Source organism: Pteronotus mesoamericanus, unplaced genomic scaffold (genome assembly GCF_021234165.1).
Source record: "Pteronotus mesoamericanus isolate MK-2021 breed Mesoamerican mustached bat unplaced genomic scaffold, CSHL_Meso_final scaffold_54, whole genome shotgun sequence".
Taxonomy (NCBI): domain Eukaryota; kingdom Metazoa; phylum Chordata; class Mammalia; order Chiroptera; family Mormoopidae; genus Pteronotus; species Pteronotus mesoamericanus.
In genome coordinates, this window is record NW_026555321.1 from 20,439,816 (window position 1) to 20,461,154 (window position 21,339).

Here is a 21,339-nt window from a genome sequence, read left to right on the forward strand (position 1 = left end):
GAACCTGCTAGGGGGGCAACCCGGCCAGGTGGGACAGAAGTCTGAGGCTTCAGACTACCTCACAGATACTCTGTGGCACTTGAAGTCAAGGGCTAGGCTGGAGGAATGATCTAATACAGGACGTCAAAGGACTGAAAGTGCAAAACCCTTAACGTGCTCAGCAACAGCGCTCCCGAGTCAGAGCGGCGTGCCGAGAGGCGTGCCCCTCTAAGCATGCTCTGAGGGGCGGGTCTCCCGCGGGCGCTGCGTGGATTCCGGAAACCGCAGCCGGCTTCGCCAATCTGCGCATGTGAAACTGCTGCTGGGGCTGGGAGGACGGAAGGGTGGAACTCGAAACTTCTGGGAAAGGGGGCGAATGGGACAAGGAGGGCGGAGAAATGCACGAGAAGGGGCGGGGCAGAAGGCGGAAGAGTTGAAACCAGCTGGCCGGGTCTCGTGACAGCCTGGGCGGGGGCGACGCAGGCGTATTGGAGCGTGGTCGCTCCAAGCCTGAACGAAGATGGCGGCCTCCAGAGTGAGCCTCTGAGAGGCAGAGGGAGGAGGCGGAGGGGGCGGGGAGGCAGCGCCGCCGCGGCACCAGGAACCCGCGGCAGCGGAGCTACAAGCCCCGGCGGGGAAAAGGGGAAGTGGTGAGTGGGAGGAGGCAGGAGGTCTTCTCATCCCACTCTGGACGCAGAGCCGGTGGCGGGAGGAGCTCGGGCTGGAGCCTCTCCAGCCTCCCGCAAGGTAAACCATTCCGGGGCACCAGTCTCTGCTTTACCTTCTCCCCACGCCACGGGGACTTGGAGGGCCAAGGGCAGGGAAAATGAGGGATGGTGTCTTGGCCGCCTCAGCCTCCGGCTGCTAAGGAGAGCAGTTACCCTCCCCACAAGCTGCTGATCTGGTTCCTCCCGTTGGACCCCCACAACCCCTCCCGGATCCTACGGCCATTCGCCCGAGGCGCTCCCTTGTCCAGCCCTACCCCGCTTTTTGTTTTCTACCCACCACGGCTCCTCTCCTCTGCACATCCTTAACCCCACACTCTTATTCCTCTCTGGGCTCCGCCCTCGGGACTCCCAGCCTCCTACCTAATCTTAGCTCTCTTTCTGATAGAAGCTGGCAACTCTTGTTTCTTTGGGTCAGCGGCCCTTCCTCCTTCCCCACGCCCGCATATACTTTGACTTTGTTTCGTTTTGTTAGGAAATAGGGAGTACCCACGTCGTTTCTTCTCCACACTCCTTTTCCAAAGTCAAGTTTTCCCACAAGGCTTTCCCTTTCTGCACAGTAGCCTGTTCACCGTGGCCTTTCCTCTGCGCTGTGATTTTGCTTTTGAATGCGGCCTTTGGTGTGAGTAGGTAATCGTAGGATTTAGACGCTGTTAAACGCAGATGTGATTTGGTACACTTAAAGAGGATGCCTTCTCCTAAGTTGTCTCCTTACTGTAGGGTGTTCAGTTAACCACTCTTGTCTTGAGATTGTTTTCTTTATCAGTTGCTTGCAGGGCGGGGGTGGGAGGGGGGAGAAGAAAAATTAAAAAATTACCCCTTGATGCGGACATGGTCTCCTAAAGTAATGGTTTGCCCCCTCTGCTTTTCCCTTTTAATCCCACCCTGATGCACCTGAAAAAGGGCCTATACCTGATACGTTGACTGGGTTATTCTGAGCCTCTTGGAGTGTAGTGTCTTCGGAAAAAAGTAAAGTTTCATTATATTTCTTCAGGACCTTCCGCAGTGATTTCATCTTCCTTACTGTATTTCTTTATGGCTTTGATAGATTTCTAGATTTGAAAGTACTGTCTGCAGAGTTTGAGGAAATTGCTCACAGTGATCATGTTTTGTAGGGTATTACCAGTATCCTGTGAGCTTTTGGGAATATGAAACAGGACTTGCCTCGGGAGGCGGGGAGGAAGGAAATTTAGAAAACTACTTGTCAAAAATTTGATATTCTAAAAAGACTTGATTTCACTATTATTTGGTTTCTGGGAATGCTTTATTGTTTGACTTAACATGTAACACAAAACCTTGTCAACACTTAAATGTACTGTGAAACAGTGTTTAAGTGGCTATGTCTCAAACTTGTGTCTTGCTATTAATATCACAGTGGAATACAAGACCTTGTTTAGGTAATTTTACATTATACTTCTAGTCTGGAAATAGGAAGTAGAACCTATTGAAGGAGGAAAAGAGGAGTCAGAAGCTTATTAAGAGAAATGTAAAGAACCTTTATAATCCAGTTCATGGAAAGCACCACAATTTGCATTATACTGGGAAGCAATGGATATTCCTCTTTTCCTAAAATGGTGGTAATAAGTAAGTGGTCACCAAAATATGAACATTATCAGTGAAAAAGTTATGGAATCATGGAAAACATAAGATTTTTAAGAATTTAAGATTATCCATAAATAAATAGAATCTGGTCGTCTAGGTGACTACTAATTTGTAAAACAGTTGATAGTGCAGTCTGGTTCTAAATTATGATCAAAATAAAAAGGATCTGTTCTAAATAATTTGGCTCCATTCCTCAACCAGTTTTATTTACACAGGTGAATTTAAGGTTCTCATTGCACATAACTTTTAACCTGCATCCCTGATTGAAGTGCTTAAAATTAGTAAAATACAGGTGTACCTCTTTTTTACTGCACTTTGCTTAATTGCACTCCACAGATGGGGTGGATTTTTACAAATAGAAGGCAAGATCCTCCACCAGCAAAAAGATTACTACTCCCTTTATTGCGATCCTTGCTTAATTGCGTTGGTCTGGAACCAAACCTGCAATATGTCCAAGGTGTATGCCAGTAGAAGGAAGGCTGTGCATATAAACTGTAGCAAATATTTGGTTGCGACTAACAGTTTTAGGCCTAAATGTTGACTGTGATGTTTAGAAGTAATTAAAGGCGAGTTGTTTTGAAAGAGATCCTTTAAGTCAGTGCTTCTTTATCAAACCCAATAAAAACCTTATTTTTATTCTAGGTAATTTGTAACATCTCTTTTACTACCCTGAAGTAGTTTAGAAATAACATAACCACTGGCTTTGGCCCTGGGACAAAAGGAAGCTTTGCTGCCACTGTTAAAACAAAAAGAACTGGACTGACTTCAAATTTATAACCTTTTTTGTGTGTGTGAAATTTTTTAACGAGTTGAGGCCACAGAACACTGGCCCAAAATTTAAGGAAAGAGAAGACATGAATTCACATTCACCTTCATTAGACACAACTGGATACTGGTTAAGAGTTCATCTAGAATAGGTGACAAAGTGATGAAGGATCAGTGTACCTTCTTCCAGTCTCTTTATCCACAAACTATTAGGTTCTTCTAGAAAAGATTGGAAAGGGTCCTGGGAAGTGTCTGTTGTGGTGCCGACATAGAGTTGGGGAACAGCAGCAAAGCTTCAGGAGGGACAAAAACCCTGCTTTGATACTTCTCAGTCTTTTCTATGGAACAAAAGCCTTCATCTATTGAGAGAAGGGCTTCTCTGCTGGCCCTGTTTGTGAGCATCCGTTGAGTTGTGGGGAGACAAGAAAAGGGAAAGAGTCTTCTCTTGGGGAAGGCCCACTGAGCCCCAAACTGCAGCTAGGGAAATCACACCTGAGATCCAAGTACACAGAGTATGCGTAAGACTGAATGTTAATTATAGAACAACAGAGCCTGTACCCCCAATCCTCTGCCACCAAGTTAAGCAGCCTTGAATAACAAGTAACTGTAGAATACTAGGAGCAGAACAAGAGTCTGCAAAGAGGCACAGCGCAAAGAATCAAACAGACATTGCTTTAGTAAACCAACCCTACAGGAGCCACAAGCTATTGTCCGGGTATTTGAAGCCTGTAGTACACTGACGATAACCATAGCAACAGCAAATCATAAACCCAGTACAACTCCTAAATAGATTGATTAACACCCTGCACTAAAGACCTCGCAAAGAAAAGACGTCCCCATTTCTAGTCACAAAAATTATTTACCTCAGTCTCTGCTGTACAACATTTTCAGCTTTCAACAAAAAACTACAAGGCATGCAAAAGGCAAAAAAATTCTCAAGAGAAAGCGCAATCATCAGAACATTAACATAGATGGTGTTATCTGATAGGGAATATAAAATGACTGTAATTAATAGGTTAAGCAGGGGTGTCCAACCTTCTGTCGTCTCTGGGCCAGTCTGGAAGAAGAGTTGTCTTGGCCCACACATTAAATACACTAACACTAACAAAAACTGATGAGCAAAAAAAGAAAAAAGCTTTTAAGTAAATTTACAATTTTTGTGATGGGCTGCATTCATAGCCATGCTGGGCTGCTTGCTGCCCTCATGGCGATAGGTTGGATACGCCTGTAAGGTATGAACAGAAAAGTGGAAAATGTTCAAGATTAGATGGGTGATTTCATCAAAATTTCTAATTTTGGTTGGAAAACTAACAACCGAAAGGAAATGCTAGAAACTTCATCACGCAGTAAAGAGAGGCAATAACCTTTGACTCATCAGTAGATTTTGAACGTCCAAGGAAAGAATCAGTGAACACTAGATGTCAGTAGAAATTACCCAGCTGAAACAAACAAAAAAGTTTTAAAGAACAAAATCTAAGAGCTTGGGGATAATATCAAACATTTTAATGTATACATAATTGAAATCTCATAGCAGTATAGAGAAGAAATGTTGACATATGTGAGGAAATAGAACAGAATTTTCCAAGATTAATGTTGGGCATCAAATCACAGATCCAAGAAACTTCTGGCCCCCCAAAATGCAAGCAAAACACACCTAAATATACTTTATTCAAATTTATGAAAACAAAGGACAAAGAAAATCTTGAAGGTAGCCAAAGAGAGACTTTAACACAGAGGAACAAAGAAACCATGCAAGCAAGGAGACAATTAAATGGTAACTTTTAAGTACTCAAAGAAAAACACAGCAAAAATACCTTTCAAAAATGAAGACAAAATGTAGACACTCTGAAACAAAAGCCAAGAGAACTCTGTTAATTTACATGATAGGTGCATTCCTGGAAGATTATGTGTGTATTAAACTGGAAAACATACTTTGTGATTTATCTTTTTATGTAGAATTAGATTTTGGGATTACTTAATTATAAATAGGTTTTTACCCATGTGAATGATCACTTAGATATTTGAAAGTTAATTGAGAACAGTTCTTCAGTCTGTGGATTGACTTTTACATTGAGGGATATCTGGTGCCATCCACTAAAACGAGTAGTGTTTTAATAGTGTCTTACGGGGCCCTAACCATTATTTTAATCCAAAATTTTGATCAGTGTTTTTCAACACATTTTTCTGCATCAGTGGTGTTCACATGCTTAGTGCCTGCCAATCGTAGTTCTTAATCATGATTTTTAATCATGAGAACTCCTTTGAGAATCCCAAAATTAGGGGATATCTATGTCCAAGTAAATTAAGCCAACATGGTTGTGATCATTTTTGCAAAGGTACATTTAAATGGGGGTTCATTCAATAAAGATAAACATTTAATTTACTGGTAGTTCTTTTAAGATGCTCTTTATTCAACACACTGCCTATTTCAGTTTTACTTGTACTTTTATGGACTACCTATGAGGAGAATGATCTCTTAAACAACAGTCTAAAATCAGTGGGACTTTGTAGTTTCAGCACTCTAAGTTGCCCTTAGAAGTAGACCACACTGCCTAAGCAGTGTTCACATATTTAGCACATGCCCATTGGCAAGATCTTTTTGCAATTGATCAGTAAGAATTTGATCTTACGGTGAACAGATTGAAAACAAAATACCTAAAGCAATCTAAAATAATTGTTTTGATGTTCTGCTTTTGCCTAGTAGAGTTAGACACAATTGAAGAATTGATAAGGTTGTGACTGTAGGAGAGTTTTTCTACTACCTAATAAATTTTATACTAATTATATTAATATTGAAATTTTTACACATGGTTTTCAGACTTAGTCACTTAGTGCTATGAGGTGTCTCTCTCAAATTTCTAGTTAAGATACAGAATATATTTTGGGTGTTTCTCAAATCTTAGAATATATAAGCCATTTTCCCCCTCCCCTTCCCAAAGCCTTTGTCCAGCCTGTGGCCAGAGGGCTGCATGCAGCTCAGGATGGCTGTGAATGTGGCCTGACAGAAAATTGTAAATTTACTTAAAACATTTTGAGATTTTTTTGTGATTATGTGTCACAATGTATTCAATGTGTGGCCCAAGACAACTCTTCCAGTGTGGTGCAGAGACACTAAAAGTTTGGATACCCCTGCCTTTTAACTTCTAGGTTTAATTTTTAAAGTGGGATTTTCCTTTTTTTTTTAAGTTAACTGATAGATTTGGGAGTGGTCTGTAAACTGTGAAGCACTATGGCAGAGTTAAGAATAATAGGGCTATTTTGAAGCCAAACTAGAAACCTACATGTTGCTAATTTGTATTGGATGAAAGGGAAATTGTAGCTATTAAAGTCCTTGTCTTTTACTTAAGTACAAAGGGAACAGTGTTTGGATATTAGGATGCTTAGTGTAAAACTTCAAGTTGCTTTTGTCATATGCTTAGGAAATTTTGTCCTCCACTGTGCATTTACTATAGGGATAGAAAAAGAGCTACACATTTAAATCTAGTAATTGAAAATCTTTTTTACCCAATAGGGTCTATTGACCTTAATAGAGCAAGGTTATTAAGTGGTTGGTTGTGAACTGATGAGTTTATCGAACTAGTACAATTTGTTATTGCGTAAGTCAAGTTAGCTTCAAAATGAAATAGAAATTAGGTTTTACAAGTTTCAGGAATGTGTACAAACAAAAATATGTAAATTATCAGTACCTGATTTCACAGACTTGTGTAAGTGAAAACATTTCTTAGATTTTTTTCAAATGAATATTTCAAGGCATTTTTAAGTTCTGGAAAGGGAAGAGTCATAATCATGCTTCTTGGAAACTTAATTTTGTGTTACAACAAATACATGTCTATTGTGAAAAATGAGAATTTACTCCCTCAAATGAAATAAGCATACATACGATTAAAATATGAAGAAACAGCATCTTTTTCAATATTTGATTTATATTGAATAGATAAGGCCGACAAAATTAACTGCTATGGTATATATATGCTTGCTTCCTCCCCGTTAAGATACTATAAAAAGTGTTCAACCCTGGCTGGTGTGGCTTAGAGGGCTAAGTGCTGGCCTGCGAACCCAGGGTTTGGTGGTTCGATTCCCAGTCAGGGTTGTGGACCAGGTCCCCAGTTGGGGGCTTGTGAGAGGCAACTGATTAATATTTCTCTTTCTCCCTCCTTTCCCGTCTCTCTCAAAATAAAGAAAATATATTCTTAAAGTGTTCAGATTTAGGGGTTACTTTTGAATTTCTCTTGCCCTTTAATTTCATGAATAGATATCCGGTTTCTAACTGGAAAGGAGTAGATTTTTTAAAGAGGAATGGGGGGTGGGAATCAGGTAATTTTGTCCTACCCTAGTGGTAGAAGGATTTTAAAAAATATTTTTATTTTACAAACAATGCAAACATTTCAATATTATAACTTCTGAGTGATTATTTGGAGATATGATTGTCAGCTTAAATTTGATATTACCACTGGCTTTCTCTCTTAACAACATTGTCTTTGGAATTATGGGGTTCTTCAGCAAGAGACCTAAGATCAGATGTACTAAAACCTTACTTGTGATCTATTTTATAGGTCTTTAGCATAGGTTATTGTACTCATTACATGTACTGATTTGTTTATTTAGAAGGAAATGCTCTTGCTTATACTTGAGTTATATATTAAAACATGAAGCTGAAAATTAAAAAAAAAAAGGTTAAAGTTTATAACAGTTTTCCTGCATACACAGCACATTCTACCTAATACAGTCTACTTGTAGCTTTTTAATCTGGGTAAAAATTAATGGTCTGTTAACCATTTTCATTTTTTTAGCTTTTATTTGAAACTGAACTAACCTATTGATATGATTCACTCAGATTTTGAATCCAGTTACAAATAAAAAAAGTAGGTCTTTAAGAAGCCAGTAATAAGGAATTCTCTCCTTAGTCATTACTCAAAATTAATCACACAAAATATTAGCTTTTGTCTTAGTAATGATTCTTCTCCACCCCTGCATTTTCAATTAGGATATTCCTATATGAAGAAGTAGTAAGTTCATACGCGTAAATTAGTTCTTATTATATGAGTATGTACTATATTTTCAGATGTAGTTTTACATTGTAGCAGAAAAAAGTGTTTTTATTGTAGGAGAGTTAAGTCAGAAAATAAAGGCAAAGGCAGTTTTCCCAAACATAAATGTTTTCACCTACAGCCAGGTTGAGAGAACTTTACTTTGGACATTGACCCATACGCTCACCTCCAAAATTTTCACATTAACATTTTACTATAATATCTATATCTATCTATCTATCTATCTATCTATCTATCTATCTATCTATCTACCTACCTATCCACCCATCCATCTTAGTTTTTGATGCATTTCCAGACAAACTTGTGTTCTTAGTTCCTTAATTGAGAGCAAAGTTAATGATAAAAGAGTTTATTTTTTCATTTCTGGACTCAGAGTGGAAAAATTAGTATCTCATCTGCTCTCAGGAAGTTTTCTTATTTGTGTAAAAACCAGTTTCAGTTGGTCATGTAAAATATATGGTTTAAAGCATATAGCCTTCATCAATGCCATTTTCTTCATTCATTCACTAATGCATTATTTTCCTGAGTACACTCACTCATTCTTGGCCAAGTGAGTGTTCTGTTCAAGTTTTTAGTTAACATAAGCTATGCACATACACTTAATTTTGCTGTGTGTTCAGGTTCTTTTGCTTATAGCCCAGCTATAACCTGTTTGCGGGCCTGTGGTGTTGACTCCCTTCATCTTGCATTTTATTCTTAGTGTCAGTTTGACGTAGGCTTTTGCTCAGTGGACTCTCAAATCCCACCATTTTGTGTCAAAATCACAACTTCTACAAGATCATTCATTTTTTCCATAATTGATCTTAAATGAATTGTCCATTTGCGGTCAGTCATAAATTAAATAATGTGAGAACATAAGTGTTCAAAAGCATGAAGCAAAGGAATTCATTGAAAAAAGTGACTCTAGCTAAAATGCCTTTATTACTCTCAATTTGACTTTTTAATTATTAGTACGGTTCTCTCAAAAGGACAAACTGAGAAGTTGCAAAAAGTTGTCTTGGTGTTGTAATGAAAACTGAAGGTGACTTGCAAAACTTGGAGATATTTTCAACCTAATTTAATTAAAATAGACATGTAAACTTGAGTTTTTCTCATCAAAAAATGCGTAGGTCTTTGAGAATTTGAAGTGGGACACTTGCAGAAGTGAAGGAGATAACATCTAAGTTGTAACTCGCAGTTTGAATGATACATACTATGAATATTTTTGTCCTGTTTTTCTGATACTTGTGCATTGCTATTATCCACTAGTGAGTTAACTATGTCTGTAAGTACCCTTATGGTGTGAAAAAGTTAGTACAGTTTCCAGACCAATTACCTTCATGAGAGGAAATGACTGTCACAAAGTGGTTGATGTTTTACTGATAATTTAAAATAGATTTACTTGAAAGTTTAGTAATTTAGAGAGGTTAATATCCAATTGTTGGGAAGTAGGTCCCAGCCTCAGATTTCATTAATCTGTTATTTTAGAAGTTCATTGCTAATTGAAAAATATCTTTCTGTTGTTGAACTTTAAAGATTATCCTGAAATCACATGTTGGTAGCAAATTTCTATCATCATGTTTGTTTTGAACACTTTGTTTAAAAATATTTTGAAGTTTATGTACAGATGGAAATATGTTTTAAATTTCTATTTATTGATTTGAGAGAGAGGAAGGGGTGAGGGGAGAGAAACATTGATTTGTTGTTCCACTCATTTATGCATTCATTGGTTGATTCTTTTATGACTATATTTCCTGACCTGGGATTGAACCTGCAACCTTGGTGAATTGAATGATGCCTTAACTAACTGAGCTACCTGGCCAGGGCAACAGATGGAAATATTTTAACATTTTCTTTTAGATAGCTGAGGTTTTCAGCATTGGACGCTTTGCTTTTATTTTTATTTTTTGCCCTGTGTTGAGTATGGTAATTTGTTTCACTGCTTAAAATTGTGGATTTCAAAGTTTTTCTAACAAGTGCTTAATCTTATTTGCAGGGAAAGATAAATAATTGGAATTAGTTCTTAATTAATCTAGAAATGTGCTGTGAAATGATAAATCAGTCTATAATTACATGGTCAGAATGCATTTATTTTGATTTCCTGAATTTGAGGGAAGGTATTATAGTTTAGGTTAAGTATACAGAATGTAGAGTTAAGCAGGTTGAGTCCAAAGTCTGGTCTGCCCACTTACCAGCTGTGCTACCTTGGAGAAGTGGTTTAATTTCTCTAACTCAGTTTTCTTGTCAGTCAACTGGGGATAATCATACATATATCATGGTGTTGTTATGGAGATAAAATGAGATAAAAGCGTGGTAAATGCCTGGCATAATCATTAACATGTGATTAGTACTCAATACAAACTAGTTGTTGCATAATTTCAGGACATGTCAAATTTTTTGGTTCAGGTCACCTAGCCTTTCCAGTTTTAGGATAACCTTTACTGAGGGTTCAAAATGAAAAAGCATTATCTTAATTTCCATTTTGAATATATGCAGGCACTTATAATGGCATTGAATTACCCCATTATTTCTGAAGTTGAGTGGCTACTTAGGCGAGTATCTCCTCCTCTTACCTCTCAAAAATATATCTCCACTTAAATATACCGTGGTTGAAAGAAAACTTCAGGTAGAAGAGTAATTTTCTACCAGGAACAGCACTTCCATTTACTAGCCTTTTTGGGCGGTTGTTATTCAGGATTGGATGCAGAATAGCAATATCACTTGTTCCCTAAAACAGTACAGACAATTAACAGATGGACCTGATTTTGGCCATGGATACTTCTGTTGACTCCAATACTCCAGAAAATTGAAGTACTTTTTAAATTCTTTTTAAAAATATTTTATTTATGTACCTATTTTGGGGGTGGGGGGAGAAAGTGAGTGAGAGAAACATCAAAATGGGAGCAAAACATAAATTGGTTGCCTCTCACTGGCGCCCGCCCGCCCACCCACCCACCTACCCACCTGATTTCTGGCCCACAATCCAGGTATGTGCCCTGACCAGGAATCGAACCAGCAACCTTTTAGTTGTCAGGCTGGTGCTCAATCCACTGAGTCATACCTGCCAGGGCTGAAGTACTTTTAAAATTCTATATTGTATTATTCAGTCAGCATAGTAATCTGCGTCAGGAATATAGTATTTCATCTAACAGGCCAGGTAGTCAATAGTTCCTTATATATTTTTTAAAAGATTTTATTTATTTATTTTTAGAGAAGGGAAGGGAGGGAGATAGAGAGGGAGAGAAACATCAATGTGTGGTTGCATCTCGTGTGCCCCCTAACTGGGGACCTGGCCTGCAACCCAGGCATGTGCCCTACCCTGGGAATCGAACTGGCGACCCTTTGGTTTGCAGGCTGGTGCTCAGTCCACAGAGCCACACCAGATAGGGCTAAAATATTTTAAATTTTATTTTTTTGTGTTAAGAACACTTAACATGATATCTATCCTCTTAACAGATTTTTTTTTTTTGAAAGATTTCATTTATTTAATTTTAGACAGTGGGGAAGGGAGGGAGAAAGAGAGGGAGAGAAACATCAGTATGTGGTTGCTTCTCATGAGTCCCCCACCAGGGACCTGGCCCACAACCCAGGCTTGTGCCCTGACTGGGGATCAAAGCAGTGACCCTTCGGTTCACAGGCTGGTGCTCAATCCATGAACCACACCAGCCAGGGTTCTTAACAGATTTTTCAAGTGTACTATATAGTATTGTTCCCTATAGGCACAATGCTGTATAGCGGATCTCTAGAATGTATTCATCTTGCATATTCCTCATTTCCCCCTCACTCCAGTCCCTGGCAACCACCGTTCTGCGCTCTGCTTCAGTGAGTTTGACAATTTCAGGTAATTCGTATAGGTGGAATCATGCAGTGTTGGTCCTTCTGTGAGTGGCTTATTTCACTTAGCATAATGTCTGCAAGGTTCACCCATGGTGTCACGTACTGTAGGATTTCCTTCTTTTAAAGGATGAATAGTATTCCATTGTGTGTGTGTGTGTGTATTCTTTGTATATATATTTTTTTCTTCATTCATTCCTTGATGGACATTTAGGTTGTTTCCACATCTTGGCTATTATGAATAATGCTGCCATGATCATGGGAGTGCTGTCTCTGAGATATAATTTCAGTTCTTTTGGATAAATATCCAGAAGTTTGATTGCTAGATTACATGGTGGCTTTATTTTTAATTTTTGAGGAACTTTAATACTGTTTTCCTTAGCACCTGAACCAGTTTGCTTTCCCACCAGCAGTATGCAAGGATTCCTATTTCTCTATGTCTTAACAGGTGTGAGGCAGTATCTTGTGGTTTTGAGTTGCATTTCCCTTATGGAGACATTGAACATATTTTTATATATATACTGTGGCCCATTTGTATGTCTTCTAGTAGTTTAATTTTATATTAACGTCTTATGTTTTCTCTCGCTCTCGCTTTTTATCTTTTGTAACCTAAGAACTCTCTGGAATCTGGTGCTTTCATCACGTGCAAGATGATAGGTCTCCAAAAATTTGTAGATAAGCCTTCTTGATGTAAACTTGTGTTAATTCTCCTCCTATAGGATCTATCTGAGTTACATATTCTCTCAAAGCAGTGATACATATGAGATCATTATTTGTTGTGGTTTTTTTTTTTATCTTAAACTTGCTTTGTTGTTGTGAGATTATTTTGCTTCTCTCTCCATCCCTAACCCCTCCCCCCCCACAGCCCCATCCTCACCCCTCGACCCCTCAGGGTTTATTAGGCGTCTCTTTATTCCTTCTGGGTCATACCCTAAGTTCTTTGTTGCTGTCATTTAAAGATTTGTATTATTTGCCTCTCACTTTCATTTTAAATTTGAAATTTCTTAAAATATCAGCCATTCTTCACTCAAACACATTTTCTTCTTGTCAGTTTTCCCAACATATGTCCTTAGTACAGAGTCAGTCATTCTGATATCTTAAATTATGGACTAGGAATCCAAGCTCCATTCTTTGGTATCAGTCATTCACCTTTTCTGTACTCCTTTTTCTTCCATTGTTCCCAGTCTTCAGTTACAGTATATAAGGGGAAAGTATCTGTGGACCTAAGTATTTCACTTTTGGGGCACATTCTCAGAGATCCTGTATTTCATTTCAGCAATGTCGTTTGCTGCCAATGATTCAAAAGGCAGGGGTGATGTTTTGCCTGTTTAATAAGTTTTGACCGGCTTTCTGTGTCATCTCAGGTACACACACAATCCAGGAAAAAAAAGAGAGACAAAACGACACACCAATTGGCAGGACTGTATTTAGCTGTCTCCATACATGCTTGGAGGAAGATGTCAGTGACTGTTAAGAGAAATTTCCTCTCTGGTAACAATACAGGTTAATCTAAACTTGCTGTTACTTCTGGTTCTCTTATTATTCCTCAGACCATGAATTGATGCTTTTCCAGAAAGTCTGACAAAACCTTATTTGGGAGTACCTCTTAGAACATCAGGTTTGAAGCGGACATCAGAATTTCCCTTGGGATTGCTGCGTTTCATTGTTACTCGCCTCCTTACTGAGCACCTGTTTTGTGCCTGGCAGTCTCGTAGGCTCTGGAGATGTGTGTGTGTGGGTGCACGTATGTATGTATTAAACTGTGAAATGAAAGGTGCCATGGAGGAAAAATGAGCAGGAGTCAGAGGGACTAGAGAGTGGAGAATGAGGAGAGTGGTTACCTTTTAAAACAAGATGGTTAGGGTAGGCCTCACTGCAAAGGTGACATTTGAACACAGATTTGAGGTGAAGATGTGAGCCATGTAGATATCCAGAAGAAGGGCCGTCTACATAGAGTACAGAAGTCTCCACTAATTTGCTAATACAAAAACAAGTAAGAGGAATGAAGAAAGCAGTTTCAAAACAGAGGCGTCTTTAGCCCTGGCTGATGTGGCTCAGCAGATTGAGTGCCAGCCTATGAACCTAAGGATCACTGGTTCGATTCCCAGTCAGGACACATGCCTGGGTTGTGGGCCAGGTCCTCAGTAGGGGGCATTTGAGAGGCAACCGATTGATGTGTTCTTTCCCTCTCTTTCCCCATCCCTTCCCCTCTCTCTGAAAATAAATAGAAAAAAAAACATTTAAAAATGTTTTTACCACTCAGGTATATATGTACCCAAGAGTAATGAAAACATGTTCACACAAACCAAATATTTAGAGCAGTGTGATTGATAATAGCCAGAAAGTAGAAGCAACACCAATTTTCATCAACTGATGAATGGATAAATAAAATGGTATTATATATACCATAGAAGGAAATTAATCCATTCCACAGCATGGGTAGGCTTTGAAAATTTTATGTAAAGTGAAAGAAGCCAGTCGCAAAGACCACATGTCGTAAGATTCCATTTGTATGAGGTGTTTAAAATAGCAAAGCCATTGTGACAGAAAGTGCATTAGATTAGTGGTTGCCAGCTGCTGGGAGTAAAGGGGAATGGGGAGTGACTGCTGGCACAGTTTCTTTTTGGGGTGATATAAATGTTCTAAAAATAGTGGTGTCTGTTGTAGAACTCTGAACATACTAAAACCCCTTGAATTTTACACGTAAAAGGGTGAATTTTATGGTGTGTGAATTGTTTCAAAAAGCTGTTATAAAACTATTTTTGAAAGAAAGTGGTTTGTTCTATTTATGAATACTTGATGATTAAAAAAATTTAGACCAGTCTATAAAGACATTTAAAAAAGCTTATTTGAATCACATTTCCAGCCATTCATTTTGCATTATTGACACTGTAGTATGAATCTTAAAACATTTTTAGAGTGCATTTCAAATTATTGAGGGTAGGTAAAAATAGCCAAGTCACAAAAGAAGAAATGGCCATATTCATTTTAAACCTTTATTCAGCATGAAGCAAATGATGTAGTATTTTCAAAATTTATCATCAGTCTTTTATTCGTAACCAGTTCAAACAATTTATCCTGTAAAGTTATCTAAATTTAAATTTTTCATGAAATAAAGGGGCTCTGGATTTTATATACTTCAGGGTTACAGCCAACAAACTAATCAACTGATTGTAAATTATTGCACATAGTATGGTCGCTCTGCATGAGGCTGGTAGGAAGCCCATACCATGCGTGGTTCATTACACAGGTTTGACAGTCCTAAAACATTCTGTGCCCTGCTTAACCAGAGGAGTTCACTGACCAGACTGCTATAAAAGTTTCTAAACACATACTCTCAATTTCTGTACTTCTTCTAGTATATTCATACAATGGAATATCATGTAGTCTTAGAAATCATTTTTTTAAATAATATTTAATTCCATGGGGAAAAGGTTAATGAAAATGGCTTAAGCAGTACAAATGACAGTCTCGATTTTGTTTTTTAAAATACTGCCTATTTTCCTTAAATAGAAGGAAGGCTAGAATAATCATCTTTGGATGAAAGATTATTTATGAACATTTTAGATTTTTTTGTTGTGAACATGCATTGTTTTATTGTTATATTTAAGTTAAATCTTATTTACTGTAATTCCCTTTAAAGTGACAGCAGAATGGCTGGCACTTAATGGCACTACAAAAAACATTCAAATTGGTTTGACACTTGGCAAACATTTTCAGGTGTCTGTTCTGTTCCAAGGCCTTGTTTGGCAATGTGAGATTTAAATATTCATTTACTTAAATATTTTTTGTTAGATTCTCTACATTTGGGATATTGATAGAGGGCAGTTTTTGTCCTCAGGAAACCCAATGCAGTGGAGGAGAACAATCACAGTATGGTATGCAAAAGGCTTCGAGAGAGGGAATAGACCATCCCCTGTCATTAAGACCTATGGTACAGTAGAAAAAGTTGTGCCTTAAAATCAGTAACATATGGCCAGCCGTGAAGATATGACATGGGAGAGTCGGAAAAACTCTAAGGATAACACTGTACTTTAAATTCACTCATAATTTTATCTTCCAGGTTTTAGCACAAAATGAACATAATCAGGGAAAATAAGGATTTGGCATGTTTCTACACAACAAAACATTCATGGAGGGGAAAGTAAGTATTTTTGTTGCTTCTGTTTTCCTGTGTTTCTATAAAGTATTATTGTAAAGAATACTCTTTCAGTATCGTGAGTTGTAGTACACAACTCAGTAATGCCATTCAACCCTCTCTGCTGAAAAGCAACTGTGTATGTTTTGAATGAAGTGCTACATTTAGAATAATTACTGTTTTTTTTCTTTTGGCATTTCTGGCTTTCTGTGTCTGTCTTGGCAAGGAGTTTGGTAAGAATTAAAAGTAACAAATTAAAAGAAAATAGAAGTTAAGCAGTAGTAAGTGTTAACTTCACAACTTTATTGTCCAGAAACTAGCTGATGTGTTGTCAACAGGTTTTCATGTCCATTTGACTGCCAGAGAAAATGTACCAATAGTACCCTTTGAAATCTTTTTTTAAGTGTGTATTGAAATTTAAAAATTGAGTTTGATCTTTTCTTTTCCTTGGGACGGGACAGTGACATTTTTTAGTAGCTTGTCAGGTCAGACCAAGGTGTAGATGCTTTGTTTCTTTTTTGTAAAATGGATGGTAATTCCTGCCCCTAAGATTGCTATAAGGATTAAATGACATGATAGGAACTATGTGAAGGTGTTAAAGTTATGCCTTAAATACATTTTGTATTCAGTGAATAGCTCTTGTTGACCATTAGAAAAAACAAGTCTAGTCTCTGGTTCTTTTGAATAGCAGTAATTAAAATAAGTGTGCCACATTTTGACAAGAAGGTAACTACATTATTCTAGATTAGGCCTCAGATAGGTAAACCATGATGTGCACAAAGCCAGTAAATAACTTTAGTTTTTGTTCCTAACTTTTCATTTTTAGGTAATAGTGTAGTAACTTCTTAGAATGGTGCAACATCTGAATTCTGTCGAGTTGCTGGTTTTCATTGGCAAACTGACTATGATTTTGAAAGATTTGAGTGTTTAGTTTCCTTTTAGTAGCTCAGTTGTATGAGTTCCTAAAATAGAGGGCATAATTGTTATCCTTGTAGAATACTTTTTTTGAAATTTTTTCTTCAGTTAATTTCATTGAGTAAGGTTAGAGAGAAAATTGGCATATCCAGGGTAATTGTGAATCTCTTTAGGTCTGTAAGCAGTCTTAAAAAAATTTGTGTGTTTAAGTGTTATTTTTTCCTCAAGTGGTAGATTGCTCTGATCATCAAAATATAACTTCTGTTTCTAATACAGTTATAGCATACTGATGCATTAATTCTAAAGAACAAACTTATTGTAATACTTTTTGATTTGTGAATTTGTCAGTAATTGTGATCGTCAGAAAAAATATTTCTTTTTTATTGAATTTATTTGGGTGACATTAATTAATAAAATTACATAGGTTTCAGGTGTGGAAAAAAATTTTTTTTATGTTCTTAGTAGTGACTAAGACTTAAGATAATCCTTTTTTTATAATTATTTGGGGCAGAACTATTTCCATTCTCAGCACAAAATTCCTTGCCTCTGTCTTTCATACCTGGAACCATTTTTTGTTTTTTATAACAGCTTTATTAAGATATAATTTATACAACATAAATTCATCCTTTTTAAATATGTACCTTAGTGGTAATTTTAATTGTGAACCACCTCCCCTAACCATTATTAGAATACCTTCATAAACTGCCCCAAAAATCTCTCAAAATGCAATATTAGCAATTACTTTCTTTCTCTCCTCTTCCCAGCATTTGGCAGTTATTAGTCTACTTTCTATCTCTGGATTTCCTTATTTAGGACATCTCACGTAAATGGAATCATACAGTATGTGTTCTTTTGTGGCTGGCTTCTTTCACTTAGCATGTTTTCAGGGTTCATCCATGTTGTTGCATGTGTCAGTACTTCATTTCTTTTTATTGCCCGATTGTATTCTGTTTTATAGATATGCCACTTTTATTTTGCCCATTCATCAGTTAATGGATATTTGTAGTTTTCCACTTTTTTTGTACTGTGAATAATACCGCTGTAAATGTGAATGTGCATTTTTAATGGTGAATCTATATTTCCAATTTTCTTGGGTGTATATCCAGGAGTGGAACTGATGTTACATGGCATCATGTAGAGTTATATGGTAACTCTATGTTTAACTTCTTGAGGAAGGGCCAAACGTTTCCAAAGTGGCTGCAGCATTTTATAATCAATGTATTATGAGGATTCCAGTTTCTCCATATCCTTACCAACAGTTGTTATCGTCTCTCTTTTTTTTAATTTTTATTTTACCCATCCTAGTGGCTATGAAGTAGAATCTCATTGTGGTTTTGATTTGCGTTTCCCTTATGATTGTTAAGCGTCTTTTCATTTACTTCTTGGCCAACTGTGTATCTTTCATGAAATGTCTATTCAAATCATTTACCATTTTTTAATTGGGTTATTTGCCTTTTAATGTTAAGTCATACGAGTTCTTTATATATTCTAAGTACAAATCCCTTATCAGATACATGATTTGCAAATATGTTTTCTATTCCATGCATTGTCTTTGAGTATACTTTCTTGATGGTATCTTGTGAAGCACAGAGTTTATTTTTTTAAAAGATTTTATTTATTTATTTTTAGATAGAGGGGAAGGGAGGAAGAAAGAGAGGGAGAAAAACATCGATGTGCCAAAGAAACATCGATCAGTTGCCTCTCACATGCCCCTAACCAGGAACCTGACCGACAACCCAGGCATGTGTTCTGACTGGGAATAGAACAGGTGACCTTCTGGTTCACAGGCTGGCGCTCAGTTCACAGAACGCACCAGCCAGGGTGCTATTGTGTTTTAGGTGTTATATCTAAGAAGACATTACTTGATCTAACGTCTCAAAGATTGCCTCCTGTGTTTTCTTCTAAGAGTTTCATAGCTTTGATTTTGGGTTAATTTTTATATATAGTATGAAGTAGGGATCTGGCTTCATTCTTTTGCATGTGGATATCCAGTTGTCCCAGCACCATTTACTGAAAAGGGTATTCTTTCCCCATTTAACTGTATTGATGTCCTTGTCAAAAATCAGCTGACCATAAATATAAATGTAAAGGTTTATTCCTGAACTCTTCATTCTATTCGATTGACCTATATGCCGCTCCTTATGCCTGTACCATCTTTTCTTGGTTACTATAGCTTTGTACCAAGTTTGAAACTGAGAAGTTTGAACTTCCAACTTTGTTCATTTTCAAGATTATTTTTGACTGTTCTAGATTTCTTGCATTTCCATGTGAATTTTAGAGTCAGGTAGTCATTTTTACAAAAAAGACAGCTCGATTTTGATAGGGATTGCATTGAATCTGTGGATCTCTTAGAGGAGTATTGGGCACCTTAATATTAATTCTTCTGATCCATGAACAAGGGATGTCTTTTAATTTATTTAGATCTTTAAAATTTCCTTCAATAGTGTTTTGTTGCTTTCAGAGCTAAAACTCTTTTTTCGCCCCATAAAAGAGCAAAGTTTCCGTTTTGGTCTAAGCAAGCTATTCCCTCCCCCACCCCCCTTATCATAATGCTCTCCAGTTCCATCCATGCTGTCGCGAAGGGTGGTAGTTCTTTTTCTCCAGGGCATAGTATCCCATTGTGTAAATGTACCACAGTTTTTTGATCCACTCATTTACTGATGGGCACTTAGGTTGCTTCCAGCACTTGGATGTTGTAAATTGTGTTGCTATGAACATTGGGGTGCATAGGTTCTTTCAAATTGGTGTTTCGGGATTCTTAGGGTATAATCCCAGCAGTGGAATTGCTGGGTCAAAAGGTGGTTCCATTTTTAGGTTTTTGAGGCAATTCCAAACTGTTTTCTTTTTTTTTTTTTTTTTTTTTTTTTATTAATTTATTTACTTTTTAAATACATTTGTCTCTGCCTTCCCCCCCCCTTTCCCTTGCCCCCTCCCACCTTCCCTCCCTCAGCTCTTCCCCTTTGGTTTTGTCCATGAGTCCTTGCTATATGTTCCTTGACTTTCCCCTTCCCTTCCCTTTCCCTGCCCCCCCTTCCCTCTTGTCTCTGTTGATTTCTTTTCCTTTCAGTGTTGCTGGCCATATTTGCCTTGCTTCTTTGCATTCTTGGTTAGGTTCCGCTTATAGGTGAGATCATATGGTATTTGTCTTTCGCCCCCTGGCTTATTTCGCTTAGCATGATGCTCTCCAGTTCCATCCATGCTGTTGCGAAGTTTAGTACTTCTTTTTTCTTTCTGCTACGTAGTATTCCATTGTGTATATGTACCATAATTTTTTGATCCAATCATCTACTGATGGGCATTTAGGTTGCTTCCAACACTTGGCTATTGTAAATTGTGCTGCTATGAACATTGGGGTGCATAGGTTCTTTTGTATTGGCGTTTTGGTGTTCTCAGGGTATAGTCCCAGCAGGGGAATCGCTGGATCAAAAGGCAGTTCCATTTTCAGCTTTCTGAGGAAATTCCACACTGCTTTCCATAGTGGCTGCACCAGTCTGCATTCCCACCAACAGTGGACTAGAGTTCCCTTTTCTCCACAGCCTCGCCAGCACCTGTTGTCCAAACTGTTTTCCACAGTGGCTGTACCAGTCTGCATTTCCACCAACAGTGCACTAGGGTTCCCTTTTCTCCACAACCTTGCCAGCACTTATTATTTGTTGATTTGTTTATGATGGCCATTCTGACCGGTGTGAAATGGTATCTCATTGTGGTTTTAATTGAAGCAAGCTATTTCTGATAGGAAGGAGCAGTGCAGATTCACTATGGAAAACTTCAAAATAATGTTCATAATATAAGGTAAAAAAAATTTTTTTTTGGATGGAAATTACAAGTCTACTAAAATCTACCTATGGATCACTTTCATATTTGCATACATTTATTGTAACAAATGCTCTGAATTTAAGAGTAGCATTTTAGTATCTGAACAGGATTTTCACTTCAATACATTGGGACATGTGGTGGTCAATCGATGAAATTCAATGGCAGATACCCACTGCCGTCATAATCTGCTTCATAGATAGTTTGTGTAATGCCTAGATAGAGGAAATTGAAAGAAGAGTTGAGGCGAGGGAAAGTAGAAATGGTGAGTTTCTGATACTTTTCTTATGAGTAGGAAAGAACCCTACAAGAGAAGAGATACTCTTTCCTTTAGCCGCCTGGCATTCACACATCTCACCAATTCTGATAACCCTAGGAAGCCTGAGGTTTTTTTCTCCTTATTTTATTGATCTTAGCACTCGACCCTGCCAGCCTTGAAACCTCAGTTAGGTGAGTAGATCTGAATTCTCTTTGTGTAACTCTTTGTGATTATTATCAGACAATTTAAGATTTGAACATCTTTCATCCAGAAGTGCAAACA

General features: G+C 37.7%; 1 protein-coding gene across 2 annotated transcripts in view; it reads left to right on the top strand.

The window, feature by feature from the left end:
* The first annotated feature begins 475 nt into the window (after positions 1 to 475).
* Positions 476 to 21,339, top strand: part of DNAJC13 (DnaJ heat shock protein family (Hsp40) member C13) — a 109,501-nt gene continuing 88,637 nt past the window's right edge. For both annotated transcript variants that reach the window (XM_054595474.1, XM_054595475.1), the window contains exons 1-2: positions 476 to 726; positions 15,996 to 16,076. In XM_054595474.1, the coding sequence (XP_054451449.1) occupies positions 16,009 to 16,076 (68 nt within the window). In that variant the 5' untranslated portion in view covers positions 476 to 726; positions 15,996 to 16,008. The remainder of the gene's footprint in view (positions 727 to 15,995; positions 16,077 to 21,339) is intronic.